Raw genomic sequence first — 24,266 nt, forward strand, 5'->3', positions numbered from 1 at the left:
TTAAACGCCGAGCCTCTATTTACAAAAAAAGTCTCCCGTATGCCAGCGGCGTTCGGTGAGTTAGCGCCAAAGCGGAAAAAAAGTTTTTTTCAAAAAATCACAACACGCTTAGTTTTTAAGATTAAGAGTTCATTTTTGGCTCCTTTTTTTGTCATTGCCTGAAGTTTAGTATGCAACCATCAGAAATGAAAAAAAATATCATTATCAATAAATATTGGAATATATGACAGCGAAAAAAAAACTCATATAATTGTATACAAATCGTGCTGTAAGCACAACGGTTAAAGCTAATGAGTTAATTTTTTTAGTTGTATTGTACACTAAATTGCGATGATTTTGGTATATAACAAATTGTAAAACGATCAAAGCAACACAGAGAAAATATTATCACAAAATGATGCATGAATTCATAACGAGCAGACGTACAAATATGTTTTTTTTAAAAATTCACCATAAATCGAAATATTGTGCTAGAGACTTCCCGTTTGTTGAAAAATGAAGCTAATTGATTGAATATTACTAGACTGTAAGTGTTTTAGCTTACAATTGGAGTTTTCTACCAATTCGGTCGAGTTAAAGTTGACCGAAAGTCGAATTTTTCTATTTATCGTGATTTATATGAAAATATTTCAAAACTGATAAAAGCTACAACCATGAGTTATTTTCTGTTGTATTGTACATGAAATTGCACACATTTTCATATATAAAACTTTATGTAACGACTAATATAAAACGGTGCAAATATTACGACGAGACGAAAGAATTTCTGAGATGTTTGGCAGAGTTACCAGCGCAGGCGTAAGGAAAATGTTTTTCAAAAATTCACCATAAATCGAAATATTGTGCTAGAGACTTCCAATTTATTGCAAAATGAAGGTAAACGATTGAATATTACTAGAATGTAAGAGTTTTAGCTTACAATTGCGTTTTTTACCATTTCGGTTGAGTTAAAGTTGACCAAAGGTTGAAATTTTGGCAGTTATCGTGATTTATGTGAAAATATTTCAAAACTGATAAAAGCTACAACCATGAGCTATCTTCTGTTGTATTCTACATGAAATTGCGCACATTTTCATATATAAAAGTTTATGTAACGACTAATGTAAAACGATGCAAACATTACGACAACATGACGAAAAAATTTCTGAGATGTTTGGCGAGTTACGCATAGCGCAGAGCGTAAGGAAAAAGTTTTTTTTTCAGAAATTCACCATAAATCGAAATATTGTGCTAGAGACTTCCAGTTTGTTGCAAAATGAAGGTACATGATTGAATATTACTAGAATGTGAGAGTTTTAGCTTATAATTGCGTTTTTTACCATTTCGGTTGAGTTAAAGTTGACGAAGCTTGAAATTTTGGCAGTTATCGTAATTTATATGAAAATATTTCAAAACTGATAAAAGCTACAACCATGAGTTATTTTCTGTTGTACTGTACATGAAATTGCGCACATTTCCATATATAAAACTTTATGTAACGACTAATATAAAACAGTGCAAACATTACGACAACGTGTGAAAGAATTTCTGGCGCGGACGTAAGAAAAAGTTTTTTCAAAAATTCACCATAAATCGAAATATTGTGCTAGAGACTTCCAATTGGTTGCAAAATGAAGGTAAATTATTGAATATTACAAGAATGTAAGAGTTTTAGCTTACAATTGCGTTTTTTGACCATTTCGGTCGAGTCAAAGTTGACGAAGGTTGAAATTTTGGCAGTTTATCGTGATTTATATGAAAATATTTCAAAACTGATAAAAGCTACAACCATGAGTTATTTTCTGTTGTATTGTACATGAAATTGCACACATTTTCATATATAAAACTTTATGTAACGGCTAATATAGAACAGTGCAAAAATTACGACAAAATGACGAAAGAATTTCTGAAATTTTCGGCCCAGTTATTACCTGGCGTAAGAAAAAAGTTTTTTTCAAAATTCACCATAAATCGAAATATTGTGCTAGAGACTTCCAATTTGTTGCAAAATGATGGTACATGATTGAATATTACTAGAATGTAAGAGTTTTAGCTTACAATTGCGTTTTTCGACCATTTCGGTCGAGTCAAAGTTGACCAAAGGTTGAAATTTTTTGTAGTCGACGTACGGTACGTCCACTTGGCACCCAACAGACAATTTTAGTCAACATATGATACGTCCAGTAGGCGTTTAAGGGTTAAGTAAGCTGTTCCTTTGACAGTTAGAAGTTTGCTCAAAACCTTCGAAATCTGGGACAATGGAGGAAAAAGATATCATCCTCCCCATGTTCCACTCTTTAGAAGGCATCTCCTGCTGTTGCTGGACTATCCAGGTTCGGAGACATATATTAGGAGTTTGTGCTTCTTGTACATGGCAAACAGGTCCACTTCCGGTTGTGGAAGCATGCTGGCTATTGTTTGAAAAGAGTGGTCGTCCAACATCCACTCTGTTCAGGCTGTCGTTTTCCTTGATAGAGTCTGCTATTACAATGAGACCCCCTGTGAGGTGAATTGCAGATATGTACCACTTCCTTGCTTGCGCCATCCGAAGGATGGCTAGCATTACCCTATTGAGAGGAGGTGAACATGATCCCGACCTCTTGATGTAGGATATATTGTAGTTACGTTGTCTCTCTTCTGAAGTTTGAGTTTTTTGAGAAACAAAAAGACAACCATCAGCTCCAGGAAATTTATATAAGAATTCCTCAGAATAGCTGATCACCTCCCTGCCACCTGATGATCCTCCTAATGTCCTCCCAACCTGTCAATGAGGCATCTGTGAGTATTGTCATTCATACAGATGGAGGAGTCAGGGTGATCTGTTTTGCCAGAGGTTCCTTCTGAATCCAAGGCCAAAGTATCTCCCCAACTTTTTTAATCTTTTGATGAGGTCAGTCTCGCATCTTTTTTCTTGCATGTGATAGCCAGAATTTGTTCACATTTTTAGTTGCAATCTAAGTATTGGATCTATTACTGAAGTGAACTGCAGCAGGCCCATCATATGTTCTGATTGCCATCTGGAAGCTCTGGGCTGTGCAAGGAACCTTTTGAGGACTTGCCTTACTTGTTTTGAGTATGATGAGGAGAGACAACAGGCCATGAAGAGTATCCCAACACAGTCCCAGCCACTGAAAGTGTCTGCTAGGCATGAGGTGGGGTGTTTTCCAACTTATTATAAAACCTTTTGACTGTAGTCTGTTGACCATTGCTTTTAGGCTTTTCAAGCACTCTTTTCTTGTGGGCCCCCAGATCAACCAGTTGAATAGGTACCCTACTAGTTGTATTCCTTTTTGTTTGAGTTCTCAAATGAATACCGTTGCTAATTTTGTAAAATATTCTTTAGGCAATGTTTAGTCCAAAGGGCATGGCGTTGAATCTGTATGTATCTTTCCCTATCTGGAACTTTAGGAAGGGGCGGAAGGGAACGGCGATGGGGATGTGCCAGTATGCATCTTTCAGATCTATAGAAACTGTCCAAGTCCCTTTTGGGATGACTCAACGTACTTAGGCAACGGTAATTATCCGAAACTTTTGGCAAACAATGTGCTTGTTCAGTGTTGATTGGTTGAGGATCACTCTTCTTTGGAGGAATCCTTTTTGAGGACACTGAAGAAATGTACTTGGTGGCGAATATATGCATGTTTCTCTAAGGGTCCCATTAACAGGGTCTTTCTACACATATAAATAATGCTGTCCCTCCACAAGGGAAACTTCCATTGTCTGTGATGTCATCGAAGCCAACCCCCAACCATACAATTCCTCTTGGTATCTGCCTCCTCCTCTGCCTTTGCCTTGGATGGACATTCTAAGTGTTGCTTTTCCTTTTTCCCCCCTTTAAGACAGTTTTTGGACCTTGTGAAAAAGGGAGGTCCTTGCTGTTGTTGTAGTCCCTTTGTAGGGTATTGTCCTTTCTGACCACCTACCTGTTTTTTGAGGAAAACTTTTGGGGGTGACTGAAGGCTTATATGATTTTTTATCAAAGTGAGTCTTTTTTGGGTTGGGTAAAGGGAAAATTTGGGTCCTTTGTTTCCTGAATTCCCCTTTCCCCAAAAGAGAGTACACTGTACAATTCTGTTGGCTGGCATGCTTGTCGAGTTGAGCCACAAGACTCCTCAAACATGTCCTTACAGAAGCGGTTAGAATGCAATAATGCAGTGACAATGGAGAGTGATTTGATGGAGCCCTCCAATGCTTTCATTCATGCTTTTATGCGCCATTCTAGGAAGTCACAGAGTACTTCCCATTGGGTTCTCATAAGACTTTTGGCCTCAAAAGCAAAAAGTATCCTGGAATCTTCTGGAAGTCTGTGGCAACTTCCAGCAAGGTGGTAAAGGTTATAATACTAAGGAGTCGGAGCCTTGCATATATTTCTGAGGAGGTTGTCCCCTCTGACAGTCTTCTCATGGGGGTCCCAAACTGCTGCATAGCTATATCTAGGGAGCTTTTTCCTTTCAAATGGGAGTTGCAGCATTGCCCATTCCCAGGTGGAATTTCCCGAAGCTGGGATGACTGTGGCAGATGGTTTTAATTCCACCATTGTCTCTTGTTTTTAGTCACTACAAATTCTGGAAATCTGTCTTCACATGATTAAAACTTTTGAAATGAAGGGACAGAAGGCTGGGGCTACTTGGTGAGCAACTTGGGTCTTATTCAAAATGGAAGTAGAGATCCATTTTTCGTTGACCTGGTAAAGGGTGATTTCTATACCTTTTAATGCTATAGGCACAGGTAAGAAAGCCGTTTCTGTTAGTGGTTTCTCCATGTCTGGTGAGGATGGTACCAGGTGACATTCTGTATTAGGGAATGCTGCCCTTGGTAAATTCTACATGTAAAACTTCAACCATAGTTTTTTCTCTCATTAATTACATACTTGCCATCTGGAGAGAAAATGCACATTGAGGCATCTCGCCAAGGATTATTAGTATCATCAGGGGTGAGTATTGGAGCCCCTATTATGTTTTCATCTGAAGTTCTTTATTCCGAACTGACTCTCTTGTTGTTTCCAGTCGGAATTCTAACCTTGTTTGGGCAGCATTTGTATCCACCCTCACTTTTCAATATGGTATTTTTACACTTTGGGGCAGACATGACTGACTTACTTTCCTTTTCAGAATCATGTTTCATGTCCCTTATACTGTATATTGCCGTTCTGTGGCAAGGGCATCTTTGATAGTACTCTTTCCTTACGGAATTGATCAAATGCCGCAAACTGTATATCCCTTTTGGGGGAGCTTGCACAACCGAACTTAGCTTTAGCAACTGAACTGTAACTGCCTGTTAATCAAGGAGATACGTTACTATACTGTACCCCTCCGAAAATGTAGTAATTTCAGTCGGAGTTAGGTGGATCCTAGTATCCCTTTTGGGGGAAAGATCTTATACAGCAACGATAGATGAATGGGGAATAGAATTCCTTCTGGAAGGTTTCTCCCATGGCTAGCTACAATTTGTGTCCCTGAGCCTTCTGGGTTCAGCAAGGCCATTTCAATGGTAACGTCCACTTCATATTCTTTAGTAAGAATGTCAACCCCAAGTAAAGATTCCTCTACTTCCTCCATGGGGTTAACCTGGGAGGTACTGGGGACTGATGTTACTGGGTTTTGGCCCAAGCATTGAAGTTCTTCTGAGAAAGGGTTAAATATCTACTGCCCGAGTTACGCTGGAAAGATATACAGTAATCTCGCCCTAGGACCCATCGAGACAGTTTCAAAGGAGCTGTTTCATCCTTAAAACTTGCTGCTAGGAGCATACTACAAATCTCACTCACATTTGGTGACCAAGCAAATTCTCCTTGTTTTTACAAGGACTATGCTCACGGCAGGTGGTATGGGCTGTACCGACTGGCAAAAAGTGAACCATGCAATTTGCTACGGAAGACTTGAACTGAAATCCTGCCTAATGGCGGCCCTGTAGCGATATAAAACAAGTTGTTATTGGAAGCTAATTAGTATTAATTGTTTTTAAGTGAGGGACACTTCTGTAGTTCCTCATACAGTCTCCATATTACAGGTTAACTTGATTACAAGTGCGCAGTTGTATTACATTTAATTAAATATCTATGTTAACTTAAACCCTCTACCTGTGTCTGGCTGTATTACTTATACACTGTTAGTCCTTTTGCACTGGCTATGTGAAATTTTTAATTCTAATTGTCATGCCATTCAGACTAGCTGCTATGAACTAATTTGTTTAACTAACCCAAGCTACTGTTTTATACAGCTTAGGCTAATGCTTCTGGTGTAATCTATATAAAGCTAAGAATAGAGGATTTCTTAGAAGGTAATCACTTAACCTACTCTAGGCCACTGCCTATTCTAGGCTTATTTAAAACTTAAGCATAAAAACTATACAGAAAATAATCCTCTTATAATCTGGTTTTCTGTTTTATGTGGCCAAGACTACCCTTTATCTGATATTCGGCCATTGCCGTTTTCAGCTAATAGTAGGATATTCCCTAAAAAGGAGTTCCTACTTAATCTGGTTAGGCTACTGCCTGTTCTAGGTTTATAACATCTTTAAGGATATAGGCTAAATAAAATCCTATGAGTATGTAGCCTTACAGATATGCTACCAAGTCGTAAAAAAAAAAAATTAGGTTATTTTATTGAGCCTAGGATATTGTTTACAAAATATCCTAGGCTTATTTGTTCTTTCTTAACCTAGACTGGTATAGGGTATTTCCTAATCCAGATTATTACAGATCACTCTTAAATGTATAGGCTATATAAAAAGAGAACACTTACCAATATGTAACCTTATAGTTAGTCTACTATTTTTTGTCTAACCCAGTTGTTATTTATATCCAATCCTAGACTATTAGGTCTACTATATAAAACAGTAACTTACTAATGTGTAACCTTATAGCCAGGCTATAACTTACTCTAATCTAGGCTACTGCCTAATCCAGATTATTTAATTCACACTTTAGAGTAAAGGTTACATAAAACTCAATTACCTTAGTATGTAGCATTAAAGCTAAGTTACCATCTCATCCAGCACAGATTACTATTTCATCTAGTCCAAGGCTAAATGGTCTAGGCTAACAATTTAGTCCAAAAATGGGATGTTTCGTAGAAAGTTACCACTTAACTTAATATACAGTAATGCCTAGGCTAGTCCTCGATTAATTAGCTCATGATTAAGCACACAGGCTTACAGTATACAAAAGGAAAAAATTTATACTATTACATAGCTTTATTGTTAAGCTACCAACTTATTTTGCCCAGATACTGTTATTCTCTGATCCTAAGGTCCTCGGTCTAAGTAGGCCACTAAGGGTACATACTGTAATCCTAGGACATAGGCTAGGCTACAGACAACATCCACTATTAATCTAGTCTAAATTATTCTCACTTACTGCTAGATTATTGTAGACATCGTATAATCTGAAAGGATTTTCTGCATTTATAATAAGTTGTGAAACATTTCTTTTAGTTAAAACATTCAGTTAGAATTTAAAACAATTTTCGCTTTACGAAACTAGGTAGCAATCAACGAGCCGGGTTCCGGCTTTTACAAAGAAATTATCAATTTCAAAGTTTAAAACTAAAACTTTTAACTGGAACTTAATATCAGGCACTTATCTTGCCATTTTTGATATTTCCATGATCCTCGATAACGAAATCGGAGAAAAAAGTCAAATTTTTTCGGAGCGCTGGTAACAACGTGATCCGTTCACTCTAGACCAACGAGAGTTAATGGCTCCTTGGTCTTTAACAGCTTGGTTGTAAACACGAGGGCGGAAGCGCATGCGCAATAGTCACTTCTCTTTCTTACAGGTTCTTTGATGTTGGAAAAACTCGGTTCAGCTTTGCTGAAGATAAGGGAAAGTACCCTCTGATCTTTGAGTCTAATATATACTCCATCACGTGTTAAAATGTTAATCATTACGACACAATACCTGGCCAAAAAGACCAACTAGAAGAGAATTCTTTGATATTAGTTTGGTCACCATGGGGCTCTGGTAGACCATGGAAGGTAACTCCTTGAGGACGAAACAAGCGACTATGCTGTAAAAAAAAAAAACTTATGAAACATGCCCAGTACTAGCTAAAGCATTTGCAGAAGAAAAAGTAAGACTAAGTAAGGGAAACTACAAATGGCAGACCTGGAGAAGGGGGAGAAATGGCAGGTTCATGACCTGACCTAACTATTTGCTTTTGTAACCTATCTGTTTCCCTTCTCTTCCTAGACTAACAAACTTAAACATGGTCCTTCGAAAATCCCTACATTCCTCACATCTATCCTCAAGAGCACTTTTCACCTATGCAGCCACCACAAACAGCATGGCTATACACCTAAAACACAGTAGTCATTCCTTCAGTAATTATTCCTTGGAATAATAAATGTATAGTTCCATGAAAGCTTCAAATAGCCAAAACCATGAAATACCATAAGCACCTATTCACAATAGTGGCAAGGAGAAGTCTGATGAGCTAAAACATTCAAAACATGCCTGATGGAGAACAGGTGTACTAGATAGTCATCTGGATCATCCATGGAATCTTTTGTTTGAATGCTGACTCACCTATTGGTGCAAAGTTATAAGCTATCTTTAATAGTAAGTACGATTTACCCCAAATAAAGCACTCTATAAAATAAAAGTAGTCTACTTAATCATGAAAGCATGTAGAGCTGGACTAAAGAGTGGGTAGCAGTCCTCAGTTTAACCCACTGCCTGGTCTTTTTCATGAACTTATTCAATTGCTTTTCTCTTCTTATTTCCTTCCAACTTACATGCATTTATTTACACGTGTATAGAGGCATCTGTGTCATGGGTACGGCATATTTTACTATATAAATGCAAAAACCATGTGCAATACAGTGACATGTAAATATTAATTTACAGTTTTTCATCCCTTGCAAAATAAAATTAATGCAATAAATTCCCTAGCTAAAAAAATACAATACCACAACTAACACCCTATAAAATTTTTTGTTTCAGCAGAACTGACTAACTTTCAATGATTTTACTTCACATCTTACAAATAGTTTGATACCAACTTCATTACTCTTGGAGAGTGCTGCTGTATGAATGAAATCCAGTAACAGTGCCCATGCTCGAGGAAAATCACCAAGTCCTTGAAGAATCTTCTGCTTGGTGCTGAATACTCGAGCTACACCTGACAAAGTTAACACCTGAAAAAATTGAGATGCAAAAGCTGTTATATGAAAAAATTCGTTTGGTATATCAGTCATGCCTTAGCAAAATCTAGTTCATATCCTGCAAAATAAGTACTAAAAAGTGTGCTAAATGGCATAAAGAATATAGAATTCACGCCAAAGGCCAAGCGCTGGGACCTATGAGGTCATTCAGTGCCGAAATGGAAATTGACAGTACAAAGCTTTGAGAGGTGTAACAGGAGGGAAATTGTTAGGAGATGAAAGTAAGATAGAAAGAAATAAAATATGAATGGAATAAAGTAAACAGAATGATTAAAAATATAAAAAACCCAAGAAATAAAAAAAACAAGTCTAAAGACCATGAATATTTTGCAGGTGATAAAAGAATTTGCTGGTTGTAAAATCAAGAAATGTTAAGTTAAGAGCAAACAGAGGTAAGGTCACCAAATCTTGGCATGACTAAAGCATTCCTGCCAAGAAAAAGAATATTAAAAATCCATTAACATTACAGACATTAAGACATTTTAAGTTACAAGAGGGATCACTTGCAGTGAAGAAACACACCTGGGTTTCTGCCCACTGCTTCTGCTGAGTGTTGCGTGAATGGTGAATTAAGATGTTACCCCCTTGATCAACTTTATCGGTACTTGCTGAGTCTGAGAGCTGTCGAACTTTGTCAAGCAAAGGGAAGAGAACCTGCAATCAAATTATCAAACACCAATTATTTATAAAAAAAATATAAAGATACTGTAATTCTACATGACTCGTATTAAAAATTCCAAAGACACTTAAGAAGTCTAAATAACTGAAAAAAAAATTGATAAAAATATTACAAAAATGCAACAAACATTTGAGACCCAATGTAAATCTAAGATCAGATAAATCATAAAAAAATGACAATTTTTATCATGAAAATCTCTTTCTTTTCATTATGCCTAATTAGCAGAGTTGAAACAAACAAATTAGAATATTGTATAGGATTTCACAATAGTAATCTAGTCGCAGCTTTGGCTACTAATCAGCATCTACAATTCTCCTATTGCTGACATTAGCACTGATCTAACATATTTAGACGTTCATGCCAGAACAGAAGTTCTTACTATAAACAAAATCTTCCCTCCATGGAAGCCATGTTTCATGAGACAATAGTTTCATCATACAGACCAGTGATATTAGGAGAGAGAGAGAGAGAGAGAGAGAGAGAGAGAGAGAGAGAGAGAGAGAGAGAGAGAGAGAGAGAGAGAGAGAGAGAGAGAGAGAGAGAGAGAGAGAGAGAGAGAGAGAGAGCAGATGCCGACGGTATGTCACCAGCCACACCAGTGGGGGGTACCCGAGACAACACCCACCTCCAGCCAGCAACACCGGCTAGACCTAGAAGATCACAATGTCTCCAGGACAGATTTCATTACCAACCACTGACTAATCAAAATTCAGCCTACTAACTAACCCACCAATTGTAAACACCCTGCCTACTATAAATACCTGTACAATACAACACGTATCCCAGTTCATTCACTTTTGTACTCTCACAGCTGAGCACCAATATGCTGTCAACACGTTAGAGGAAATAAACCTAAGACAACAGAAATCTTTATATGTCCTTAGGAAACTTGATATACCAACTACATGCTCATGAAAAGAGGATTTGAGATGAATAGAGAAGACTCTATATAAACTTAATGCCGTGGAAACAGCTATAATTTTCAACGCTACAGACTTGTGTTATTATTATTATTATTATAATTACAGTGGCACCTGAACTTAATGGACAGTTAGGGTCTGCCCCAAATGGTAAGTAGCAAAATCTGCTACAGTATGTAGCAAAGACTGGCATACAGCCTACAGGAAATAGTATTCTCGAGCAAACTCTTAGCTTATAGTGAACAGCCATTCCTTGTAAAGTAATTAACCCTTAAATGCCGAGCCTCTATTTACAAAAACGTCTCCAGTATGCCAGCGGCGTTCGGGAGTTAGCCCCGAAGCGGAAAAAAAGTTTTTTTCAAAAAATCACAGCACGCTTAGTTTTTAAGATTAAGAGTTCATTTTTGGCTCCTTTTTTTGTCATTGCCTGAAGTTTAGTATGCAACCATCAGAAATGAAAAAAAATATCATTATCATATATAAAAATATTGAAATATATGACAGTGCCAAAAAAATTTTTCATATATAATTTTATACAAATCGCGCTGTGAGCCAAACGGTTAAAGCTAACGGGTTATTTTGTTTTTCTTTGTATTGTACACTAAATTGCGATGATTTTGGTATATACCAAATTGTAAAATGATCAAAGCAACACAGAGAAAATATTATCACAAAATGATGCATGAATTTAATGCCATGGACGTAAAAAATGTTTTTTCAAAATATCACCATAAATCGAAATATTGTGCTAGAGACTTCCCGTTTGTTGAAAAATGAAGCTAATTGATTGAATATTACTAGAATGTAAGTGTTTTAGCTTACAATTGCAGTTTTCGACCATTTCGGTCGAGTTAAAGTTGACCGAAAGTCTAATTTTTTCTATTTATCGTGATTTATATGAAAATATTTCAAAAGTGATAAAAGCTACAGCCATGAGCTATTTTCTGTTGTATTGTACATGAAATTGCACACATTTTCATATATAAAACTTTATGTAATGACTAATATAAAACGGTGCAAATATTACGACAACGTGACGAATGAATTTCTGAGATGTTCGGCCGAGTTACCGCGCGGATGTAAGGAAAATGTTTTTTTCGAAAATTCACCATAAATCGAAATATTGTGCTAGAGACTTCAATTTATTGCAAAATGAAGGTAAACGATTGAATATTACTAGAATGTAAGAGTTTTAGCTTACAATTTCGTTTTTTGACCATTTCGATCGAGTTAAATGTGACCGAAGGTTGAAATTTTGGCAGTTATCATGATTTATGTAAAAATATTTCAAAACTGATAAAAGCTACAACCATGAGCTATTTTCTGTTGTATTCTACATGAAATTGCGCACATTTTCATATATAAAAGTTTATGTAACGACTAATGTAAAACAATGCAAACATTGCGACAACGTGACGAAAGAATTTCTGAGATGTTCGGCCGAGTTACCGCACGCAGACGTAAGGAAAAAGGTTTTTTTTTTTAGAAATTCACCATAAACCAAAATAATGTGCTAGAGACTTCCCGTTTGTTGCAAAATGAAGGTACATGATTGAATATTACTAGAATGTAAGAGTTTTAGCTTATAATTGCATTTTTTTACCATTTCGGTCGAGTTAAAGTTGAGCGAAGGTTGAAATTTTGGCAGTTATCGTGACTTATATGAAAATATTTCAAAACTGATAAAAGCTACAACCATGACTTATTTTCAGTTGTACTCTACATGAAATTGCGCACATTTCCATATATGAAACTTTATGTAACGACTATAAAACGGTGCAAACATTACGACAACGTGACGAAAGAATTTCTGGCGCGGAAGTAAGGAAAAAGTTATTTTCAAAAATTCACCATAAATCGAAATATTGTGCTAGAGACTCCCAATTTGTTGCAAAATGAAGGTAAATGATTGAATATTACTAGAATGTAAGAGTTTTAGCTTACAATTGCATTTTTTTACCATTCCGGTCGAGTCAAAGTTGACCGAAGGTCGAAATTTTGGCAGTTATCGTGGTTTATATGAAAATATTTCCAAACTGATAAAAGCTACAACCATGGGTTGTATTTTGCTGTATTTTACATGAAATTGCACACATTTTCATATATAAAACTTTATGTAACGGTTAATATAAAACAGTGCAAAAATTACGACAAAATGACGAAAGAATTTCTGAAAGCCAGGGCCAAGTTACATGGCGTAAGGAAAAAGTTTTTTTAAAAATTCACCATAAATTGAAATATTGTGCTAGAGACTTCCAATTTGTTGCAAAATGAAGGTACATGATTGAATATTACTAGAATGTAAGAGTTTTAGCTTACAATTTCATTTTTCGACCATTTCGGTCGAGTCAAAGTTGACCGAAGGTTGAAATTTTTGTAGTCGACGTGACGGATGTACGTCCACTTGGCACCCAACAGACAATTTTAGTCGACGTATGATACGTCCAGTAGGCGTTTAAGGGTTAAGTGTTTAAACTTTAGAAATAAGCATTTATTAGCATTTTTAGAGACCATGCCAAACTTACGCAAAAAATTCACCCTTTGCGAGGGGTTCTGGAACCTAACCTCGTTTAAGTTCAGGGTATGACTGTATATTTCCTAGGATTTCAGGGGGAGGGGCAAATGCACCCCCTTGCCACTATGTGCGGGTGCCCATGGTGGACAGTGGTGGAATTGATCTCTTCACCCTTTGTTGGAGTAATAGGTACCAATGCCTGTTTGGGCAATTTGGGGCTATTAAGTCAGCTGTTCCTTTGAAGGTTAGAAGCTTGCTCAAAACCTTTGAAATCTGGGACAATGGAGGAAAAAGGTATATCGTCCTCCATTTGTTCCAGTCTTGTAGGAAGGCATCTCTTGCTGTTGCTTGACTGTCCAAGTTTGGAGACACATACTCTGGGAGTTTGTGATTCTTGTAAGTGGCGAACAGGTCCACTTCCGGTTGTGGAAGCATATTGGCTATTGTTTAAAAAGGGTGGTTGTCATCGAAGCCGACCCCCAACCATACAATTCCTAATGGTATCCGCCTCTTCCTCCGCCTTTGCCCTTGATAGGCATTCCCAGTGTTGCTTTTCTTTTCCCCTATAAGAAGGTTTTTGGAAATTATGAAAAGGATGTCCTTGCTGTTATTGTTGTTGTCCCTTTGTAGGAAGTTGTCCCTTCTGACCACCTACCTGTTTTTGAAGAAAACTTTTAGGAGTAACTGAAGGCTTATATGATTTTTTATCATAGCGAGCCCTTTCTGGGTTGGGTAAAGGGAAGTTTTGGGTTTTTTGTTTCCTGAATTCCCCTTTCCCCAGAAGGGCGTACACTGTACAATACTGTTAGTGGGCTTGCTTGTTAAGTTGAGCCACAACAGACTCCTCAAACAGGTCCTTACAGAAGGGGTTAGAGTGTAATACTGCAATCACATTGGAGAGTGACTTGTTGGAACCCTACAATGTTTCCATTTGCACTTTTATGTGCCATACTAGAAAGTCACAGAGTGCTTCCCATAAGGTTCTCATAAGACTTTTGGCCACAACAGCAGAAATTGTTCTGGAGTCTTCTGGGAGCCTTTTGGTGGCAACTTCCAGCAAGATGGTAGAGGTGCTAATACTAAAGAGGTGGATACTAGCATGAAATTCTGATGAGGCTCTGAGATTCTTTTCATAGGGTCCCAAACTGCTCACTAGCTATATTTAAAGGGAGCTTTTCCTTCCAAAAGGGGAGTTGAAGTGTTGCCCACTCCTTGGTGGAATTTTTCGAAACTGGGATGACCATGGCAAATGGCTTTAATTCTGCCATTGTCTCTCATTTTATAGTCACTACAAAATTCTGAAAATCTACCTTCACATGATTAATTATTCTGAAAGTGAAGGGACAGAAGGCTGGGGCTACTTGGTGAGCAACTTGGGTCTTATTCAAAATGAAAGTAGAGACCCATTTTTCATTGACCTGATAAAGGATGTCTTCTATAGCTTTTAATGATATAGGCACATGCAAAAGAACCGTTTCTTTTAGTGGTTTCTCTATGTCTGGTGAAGGTGGTACCAGGTGCTATTCTGTATTGCGGAATGCTGCCCTGTCTCTAAACTCTACATGTACAACTTCGATCATAGTTTTTCTCTCATTAATTACTTACCATCGGGAGAGAAAATGCATGTTGAGGCGTCTTGCCAAGGCTTATCAGTATCATCAGGGGTGAGTATTGGATACCCTGTTATGTTTTGATCTGAAGTTTTGTAGTCTGAACTGGCCATTTTGTTGTTTCCAATTGGAATTCTGACATTAGACCTTGTTTGGGCAGAATTTGTATCCACCCTCACTTTTCAGTTACAAGATGCAGTACTTTTACACTTCGGGGTGTACATGACTGACTTAAATTTCTTTAACTTCCTTTTTGGAATCATGTATTTTATATATTGCCATTCTGTGGCAAGGACATCTTTGATGTTACTCATAATTTCCTTATTACTCATAATTTCCTTAAGGAACTGATCAAATGCTGCAAACTGTGTATCCCTTTTGGGGGAGCCTGCACAATCAAACTTAGCTTCAACAACTGAACTGTAACTGCCTGTTAACCAAAGGGGCAGAAGTCATGGGTGAGTTACTGTAACCCCCATGAAAATGTAGTCATTCCAGTCAGGGTTAGGTGGATCCTAGTATCCCTTTGGGGGAAAGACCCTCTTCACCATCTGATAGCTGTTGCATGGGGATAGAATTCCTTCTGGAAGGTTTCTCCCATTTTTGGCTGAAATTTGTGTCCCTGATCCTTCTGGGTTCAGCAGGGCCAGTTCGGTGGCAATGTCTACTTCATGATCATTAGTAAGAATGTCACCCCCTTGTAAAGATTTCTCTACCTCCTCTGAGGGTTAACCTGGGAAGTACTGGGGACTGATGTTACTGGGTTTTGGCCCCAAACATAGATCTTGTTCTGAGAAAGGATTAAATATCTGCTGCCGGAGTTCTGCTGGAAAGGTATAATCTCCCCCTTCCTCACCCCTACTGAACTCTAGGACCCCTCGAGACAGTTTAGAATGAGCTGTATTCTTTAAAACTTGCTGCCAGGAGCATACTACAAATTCTGCTCATATCTGGCAACCAACCAAATTTTCCCTGTTTTTTACAAGGACTATGCTCATGGCGGGTAGTATGGCCCATACCCGCTGGCAAAAAACGAACCGAGCAATTTGTTGCAGAACATTTGAGCTGTAGGGCCTGCATAATGGCAGCCCTGTAGTGATATAAAACAAGTTGTTATTAGAAACTAGTTAGTATTAATTGTCTGGGTCTGCTATTAGGCAGGAAGTATTTTCTTTATACAAGCCTATTCAGGTGCTATTCTAAGCTCATGTTCTTAGATGGTGACCACTTACATTATTTTCATTACATGAATTTAGAGGACCTTACTAATGTTCAGGGTAGAATTCTCCTAGTTTTCAACGTCTCTATTTAAGTCTTTAATAGCATAAGAACGATGTTTATTTCTCTGTTATTATTTCACCGGGTGACACGGGACCCCGATCCAGAAAAAGGATTTTGACAAAGGAAAAATCTATTTCTGGAGAGGGGCCCGTGTCACCTGGTGACCCACCCCTGTTTTTCATTCTCTCCCTCCCATGGTAAACTTCATTCTAGTGAGGTGGGTGCTAACATGGAATGCGGCTAGTGTTGCCTTGTATACAGTCAGCGAGCAGTGCATGGGCTTGTATCGGCACCTCTCTCGTTGGAACTTTTGACATTGGGAATCTCTATAGGATAAGGTTCCGTGTGTTTGTAGTTCACCCTTTTCCATACACGACTCCATCTAGTGGAGCTCGCTCTGGGGGTAGTAACTCCAGCATTTCATTTAGCTTTCTCTGGTATCTAGCAACGGAATTACCTAGAAATAAGTGCTGAATGGACCTTTTCACCGGGTGACACGGGCCCCTCTCCAGAAATAGATTTTTCCTTTGTCAAAATCCTTTTTTTGCAAGGGCTATGTGAAATTTTTAATTCTAATTGTCATGCCTTTTAGACTAACTGCTATAAACTAATTTGTTTAACTAATCCAAGCTACTGTTTTATATGGTCTAGGTTAAGGCTTCTAGCATAATCTATGTTAGGCTAAGAATAGAGGATTTCTTAGAGCATTCTCGCCTAGGCTAACCTATTCGAGGCCACTGCCTATTCTAGACTTATTTAAAATGCTTATGGATTTAAACTATAGGGGAAAGAACCCTCTTATAATCTAGTTTCCTGTTTTTATGTGGCTGAGACTACCCTTTTATCTGACATTCGGCCACTGCCTTATTTAATTTGAACAAGTTTTAGGCTAAAAGTAGGATATTCCCTTAAAAAAGGGGTTACTACTTTATGTGGTTAGACTACTGCCTAGTCTAAGTTTATATCACCTTTAAGGTTATAGGCTACATAAGAACACCACTAATACGTAGACTTACAGATAGGCTACCGAGTCGTAAAAACTAGGCTATTTTATTAAGCCTAGGATACTTTATATCTAATCCTATGCTATTTCGTCTAAACTACTGCTTAGACCAATAATGGGATATTTCCTAAAATGTTCTCTCTTAGCCTGGTATATGGTATTGCCTAATCCATATTATTTTAGCTCACTCTTGAATGTATAGGCTATATAAAAAACAGAAACTTACTAATATGCATCCTTAGAGCAAGGCTATCACTTACTCTAATCTAGGCTACTGCCTAATCCAGATTATTTAATTCACACTTAATGGTATGGGTTACATAAAACACAATTACTTTAATATGTAGCCTTAAAGCTAGGCTACCATCTCATCTAGCACATATTACTATTTCATCCAGTCCTAGGTTACTTGGACTAGGCTAAAGCGTAGTCCAATAATGCTATGTTTCATAAAAGGTTATCACTTAACCTAATATATGAGTCTGAACTCCAGTATAACTAAAATACTATTGATTAGCAGATCTCATACCGATTTCCCACACCATCCTCCCCTTCAGGCAGATGGAACTTTGCTGAAGAAGTCTGAAGCTTTAACTGTTTTAGGTGTAACCTTTGACTCACACCTAACTTCTAAGAAACCAAGTCTGAAACTTCAACTATTTTAGGTGTAACCTTTGACTCACATCTAACTTTTGAGAAACAACTAATGAAAGTTTCAGCAAACGCTGCATGCATGAAAGTTAAGTATTATTCCTAAGGCCTCATATATTTATACCAGTGATAATATTAAAGCAACCTGTTTTAAGTCACTTGTACTTCCTTTATTAGAATACTGCTCTCCGGTGTGGCTACCTGCTCCTACCAGAGATTTATCTCTTTTAAACAAAGTGGTTCATGGTGGTAGGTTTCTGTTTCCTAATAGTAGTAGTTATACAAGCAGTCCCCGGTTATCGGCAGCCTTGGTTACCAGCGATCCGGTTTTACGGCTCTTGTCTAGCGACGACGATGATCAGATTTTCGTCACTGATAACTGGTCATCGGCGCTGATTGCCTCTTATCGGCGGCACTGATCACTGGTTATCGGTGCCACTAACCAGGGATCAGTGCTATTATCGCCGATTTTCCGTTAGCGGCGATTTTCGGTTGTCGTCACGCCGTCGGGAACGGAACCCCGCCGATAACCGGGAACTGCCTGAATGCAGTAAGGGTGCCTCGCTGTTGAACTTCTCAGTTCCAGAGGTCTTTTATTCCTCACACCATTGAACTGTGGAACAGCCTCCCAGTGGATGTCATGCAATTGGAACTTCAGAAGTTCAAGCATAGGTGCAATGCATTACTACCCTAATACTATTTTCCTTGCATTTCAATACATTTTTATCTATTTATTAATTTATTTCTTTCTTTTTTAATTCGTGATTGGGATCTCTTCTTTCTGCATTTCCCTTTACCTTCCTAATGAACACCATATTCTTTGGAAGGTTGAACTTCAAGTCAATGACCCCCTGTGGGCTTGTTCCACATGAATAGGTTTCATCTTCTGAATAATAATAATAATAATAATATTAATAATAATAATAATAATATAAGGTACGGCCTAGTCCTGGATTATTTAGATCATGCTAAGTGTACAGGCTATAGAAAATGAAAATATTTTACTAATATGTAGCCTATAGCTAGGCTACCATTTTATTTTGCCCAGAAGAAGATTCTTATTATCTAATCTTAGGGTCCTTGGTTTAAGCTAGGTTAGCCCCAAAATAGTGTAGGTCTTAAAAAGTTCTTACTTACCTTAATTTAGGTCACTACCTAATCCAAGTTATTTAGTTTGCGCTTTAGAAAATGTAACCCTAGGTTATAGGCTACAAACAACATCCACTATTAATCTAGTATAAATTATTCTCACTTAATCTGAAGTAGGCTACTACCTAGATTATTGCAGATGTATAATCTGAAAGGATTTTCTATATTAATGATAAATTATTGAACATTTCTTTTAGTTAAAACATCCACTTAGAATGACGAATTCTTTAAAACAATTTGCGCTTTTCAAAACTAGCAATCAGCAATCGTGAGCACCAACCATATGGTAGCAAAAAATGTGGGTTTCTGGTTTTCACACACAAATTAATTACCAATTCCAAAGGTTTAAAACTAAAACTTTAACTGGAACTTAAAATTAAGCCCTTAACTCGCTATTTCAGATGTTCCATGATCCTCGCTAATGAAATTGGAGAAAACGCAGAGATTTCAGAGTGCTGATAATTGCACCAAACTGTACTTGCATTAACCAAGAAGAGCAATGTCTTCTTGGTCTCTGTGTGTGTCTGTTTGTCGACATATGGCAGACTGAGTAGGAGTATTAGTCACTTCTTCTTCTAGGAGGTTTTGACAATGGAAACAACCCAGGTGCAGCTTTGATGAAGATCAAGGGATAGTGCCCCCTTATCTTTGAGTCCATTACATACTCCATCACTCGTTATAGTGTTTATCACTACGACACAATACCCAGCCATGAGACCAACTAAAAGAGAATTCTTTAATATTAGTTTGGTCACCATGGAGCTCTGGTAGACCATGGAAGGGTAAGTCCTCGAGGATGAAACAAGTGACTACACAATCAAAAAGACAAGTAATGAAGGCCCAGTGGGGTTGCCATGACTTGAGGCATTTTAGTCTGAGTCAGAATCACCAACTTCTACTGTTATGTAACTGAGTAAACAGTGGTGCTTTGAAAGTTGTGGGGTGTGGAGGTGGTAGGCTCATGCAACTGCACTTCTTTTAACCACAAATTTTACTAATTCAAAGCGCATGTTCCCTCAATGGTACAATCACTTTAAAAAATTCTTGTAACTGTTTTTATACCTTGATTATCAGATGTTTCCTGTTCTGGAGTAAACATACAGGTTAATTACATTTATCTTAACCAGATATCTATGAATTTCAGAGCATGTGCTTGAACAATGAAACAACAAAGAATGGCCCAACTACATTATAAAAATAACTAATTTTAGTAACCGTTTTCATAAATATGGTTAACAATAGTCTACAGTAGTGTGACTGCCTCTTCTGAAATACAGGTACAGTACATAATATATTCACACACTTATACTGTATTTACCACACATCATATAATTTCTGAGCATGACATTGCTAGATAAACAAAGTGACATTTTTGCTTTTAAAAGTTACTTTTTAAGCATAAATGTAAGAACGCTGCATTATGTAACTACACTGAACATTGCAGTTAGAATTTTTCACAATGAGAGAAAATAACCAAACATTACTTTACTTGCAAAACAAAAACACAAAAGTGCAAAAAATCTTTTTGTTTCCTGGACTTGATGACACATCTAATAAGTAAAGAAATCTGAGAATTTGGGGTCCATCAAGTTGAAATGTCACTGTATTTTTATAAACTAGTTCCAATGAATCCTTTATAAGCTCAAAGGTCTCTCCAAAAAAAAAATTTAACCTTAAATGAGAGACAAAGCATGAAATATTGTTAAGAAGTTGGACAGCTAACTGGGAAAAGACCAAAGGGAACAGATGTCAAGTAAATGGCAGACAGTAATGCATCTTGGGCCAAAGGGATCTTGCAAAGAACCTTTACTTCCATCTAAATTATGATATGAAACTATGCAAATGTCCATATACTCACTATGCAATAAACATAATTGGGTCTAAATAATCTTCAGGTGTGGGGTTTGCAGCCATATGCCAACTTTCCTTGTTAAACAATGCTTCTGTTGTCATTGAAATATATGCAATAGGATCAGCCAATGAAATGATTAAGAATGTACTATCGAAGAAGTTTGTCATTTTCAGCAACTCTACAAGTGCTACAGAAACCGTTAAAAATCATATTCCACAAGGTAACCTTGCACAACAAATTAAATTTTCATCTTCACAAACTATACGAAGATGGTAAAAATGTGTAATTATACTCCTCCCCACGCAGGCATTAAAGGAAATGAAGAAGCTGATAAAGCAACCAAAGCTTCAACTATTATGGCTAGAGATAAAATGTCGATGTTCCTATTAGTGATTACAGCATATATATTTATAAAACCCATTACAGGGTATATAATCAATAATGGCTGAATACATGGCATAATGAACCAGAGGGTAACAAATTAAAACAGATCAGACTGAATGTTGGTGTACAGAATTCATCATATCAAAAAGAACAATACCCAAGTTAATTTTGACTCGTCTTACAACTGTCAGTCTTGTCGGACCCAAGGATATTTGATGAATAGCTAACATGATCCAATCCCCAATGTATAGAATGTAAAGTAACTCTAACAGTTAAACATTTTTTATGCAAATGTCTGAAATCTAATAAACAATGAAAGTCATGTTTTGGAAAAAATCAGTTAAAGCTCTAACAGTTAAACATTTTTTATGCAAATGTCTGAAATCTAATAAACAATGAAAGCCATGTTTTGGAAAAAATCAGTTAAAGAAATCTTACCAGAATCTCCATACTTTCAATTAACCCAATTACGCAACTTTTAAAGCATGTAATTTAATAAATAACATTTAAACTTTATTACAAATAAAGACAAATCCTTCCAGCCAGCCCTATGAGAGCTAAATAAATTAGCCAAGTGGTCTGGTTAAAGAACTTACTGGTAACAGTATGAATTCTCTTACTTCTGTTTAATCTGATTAGCTACTGACCCTTGAACTTTCAGTTGTCACTTTTATTTGACTTGAGATAATCACCAACCTTACAGTTTGAAGTTCTGCAACCAAGAGTTACAGTCACTAAATTATTTCTGGTATAACCATTAAAGGTACGTGAAACATGTTTGCCAGTATTATGCCATGGAGTCCTTAATTCCTAAAACATCAAAATGATGTCAAGCCACAGAGTGTAATGTCAGACTGAATGCTGATTGGGGCATGCTGACATCCAAATGCTTCATGTTCAGTGAAAAAAGAAGGCTCTGACAATAACTAACTCATAATATCTCTTGTATTACATCTAACCAAAATAAGAAATGTTCATACACCTGAGTTACAACTATTCAATAAAACAGGAGAGGTTGAACTAGTTTTTCCACCGTCGAAGCAACTTATAGCATTCTTACAGATTCGCCTCGTTGAGAGTGTGGTCCAGCTTAGAGACTGATTAAAGGCTCTCCAGACCAGTTAAAAGAAATAAAGATATCAGGGGTTGTTAAAGGTTCAGTTACATAAACCCCCTCTGTTTGGCCATGAATCTGCTGCTATAATTTATAAGTCAGAAGTGGATGAAAATCTCACTGCTATCCATCTTTCACAAGGATCACTTGCCAGCAATTTAGGGAATTTTCTCACCATCTGTCAGATATGAGTGCCCATGGGAAGTTACATCTAAAAAATGTAATCATGCATTTATAAAAACTTCAAGGTTCACAGATTCCCATTAATTCCATGGTAACAAGGCCAATTCCTATTTAAGGTTTATACAGGAGGACAAGTAATTTCCCTCTCACTGTTCCTGAAGTGGACAATGAAGCTTGGGAATTTGCATTGATTAGAGTCCTAATGCTGGATCTGAAGAGCGTGTCTTCCCATAGCAAATAAGACTGTCATGACTGGAACTGTAGCCAGTCATTGTCTGTGGGAATCTTCGATAAAAAACACTTGAAAAAAAGCAGGCTGATACGCTGCTAACGCTAGAGTGACAATGCTATAACTAAGCTAACTAATCTGCTTGCAGAATGAATTGCTAAGCAGCAATTGTCAGAAAGGATAAACAAAGATATTTTTAGGACTAAATTGTCACATTAGTTATACTATATGCAAGGCTTCTAGCTTTAATATTTTAAGAAACGAAGCACATGGTCTTCTCAAACTCTTTTTATACATCTGAGGGATGTAATATCCAAGTAATGAAAAAATATTTGAATCTTCATATTATAAACGTGGCTAGAGCCACTCCCTGATTCAGCGCCAACTTGACTAAAAAATCCAACCCCCTGTAGTTCCAGCCAATGTCAACGTTCTGCCATAAGGTAGAAATCTAACCCAACTTCCTTGGTCCCTTATTGCTCAGCTGTATGCACTAACCATTCCCACTGGTGAAGGTGGTACTAGTTAAGTGAAGAAGTTCACTGGAATGCTGGTAAAACTGTCAGAAATATGATTCTTCTGCTGGCTGTTTTCCTGAAACTTTTCCATTCTGGCTGGGTCTAGTCTATTCATGTCAATAAGAGAGGGGGTCCTTCAATGGATTATGCTGACTGGGAACCACTCTCCAAATCTATGGTTAACCAAGATGGCTGGGTAGGTCTCAAGTAAGTTAAGAAATTATTCTGTACTCAGTTTCTCTGCTCAAATCAGGCTTTTGGTATAATTGAAAATAAAAGGTTTATCATTTTTTAAAACAAGACAAATCAGTTTCCTAAATCAAAATACTTATGAAAAATATAAGATAATAGGAAGAGCAATGACACCGTTCATTAATCAGAAATTAGAACTACAAATTTTCATCTCATAAAAATGGGAATCATGTCAGTGCTAATACTAAACCCTTACATTGTAACTAAATAACTATGACTCTTCACAAATTACATGAATTACTTTCTTGATGTTCTAGACATTTTCAGGAATATCCTACTTAATGGAGATTTTCTTGAAGTTTTAGATGTTTAGCTAGCTCTTAACCATCTAATTCACTGATAAACCTGTTTAACATAAAGCACTAACTCACATCTTGAATAACTAGTTTTGAGTTTAGGTGGGAAGGAACACTATATTTTTTCTACACAGGCATACAAATATAGAATGATGATTCCAGTAGTTATGTAGTCCTTAGTAAAATCTATTCGAGATTGTGTTTCATAAAAATATACAAAAGGTAACTAGCTTTCATTACAGATAAAGGGGAACTATACTTGCCTGCCAGAGAACTGCTTGCCATGTTTGGTTGTGAAGCAATGCACCATGTGCCGCAATTGTTGAGAATAGTGTTTGACCGGCAGACTTACGAACTGCAGGCCTAGAATCTACACAGAGATCTCCTGCATCAAGAAAGCATAATTAGAACCATCTCTGATCTAATGACAATATCTCATAATAATAATAATAAAGAAAAAAGTGAATCTACAATCATTCATAACAA

At 37.1% G+C, this 24,266-nt stretch overlaps 1 protein-coding gene across 4 annotated transcripts in view; it reads right to left on the reverse strand.

Annotated features, from left to right (window-relative positions):
* The window catches only part of mon2 (Mon2 homolog, regulator of endosome-to-Golgi trafficking), a 318,335-nt gene that overhangs the window by 110,380 nt on the left and 183,689 nt on the right, over window positions 1-24,266 (reverse strand). For all 4 annotated transcript variants that reach the window (XM_067082772.1, XM_067082770.1, XM_067082773.1 and 1 more), the window contains 3 exons: window positions 24,044-24,165; window positions 9,667-9,798; window positions 8,983-9,117 (listed from right to left, as the gene is read on the reverse strand). In XM_067082772.1, coding sequence (XP_066938873.1) covers window positions 8,983-9,117; window positions 9,667-9,798; window positions 24,044-24,165 — 389 coding nt within the window. The remainder of the gene's footprint in view (window positions 1-8,982; window positions 9,118-9,666; window positions 9,799-24,043; window positions 24,166-24,266) is intronic.

The sequence above is a fragment of the Macrobrachium rosenbergii genome, chromosome 39 (assembly GCF_040412425.1).
Source record: "Macrobrachium rosenbergii isolate ZJJX-2024 chromosome 39, ASM4041242v1, whole genome shotgun sequence".
NCBI lineage: Eukaryota > Metazoa > Arthropoda > Malacostraca > Decapoda > Palaemonidae > Macrobrachium > Macrobrachium rosenbergii.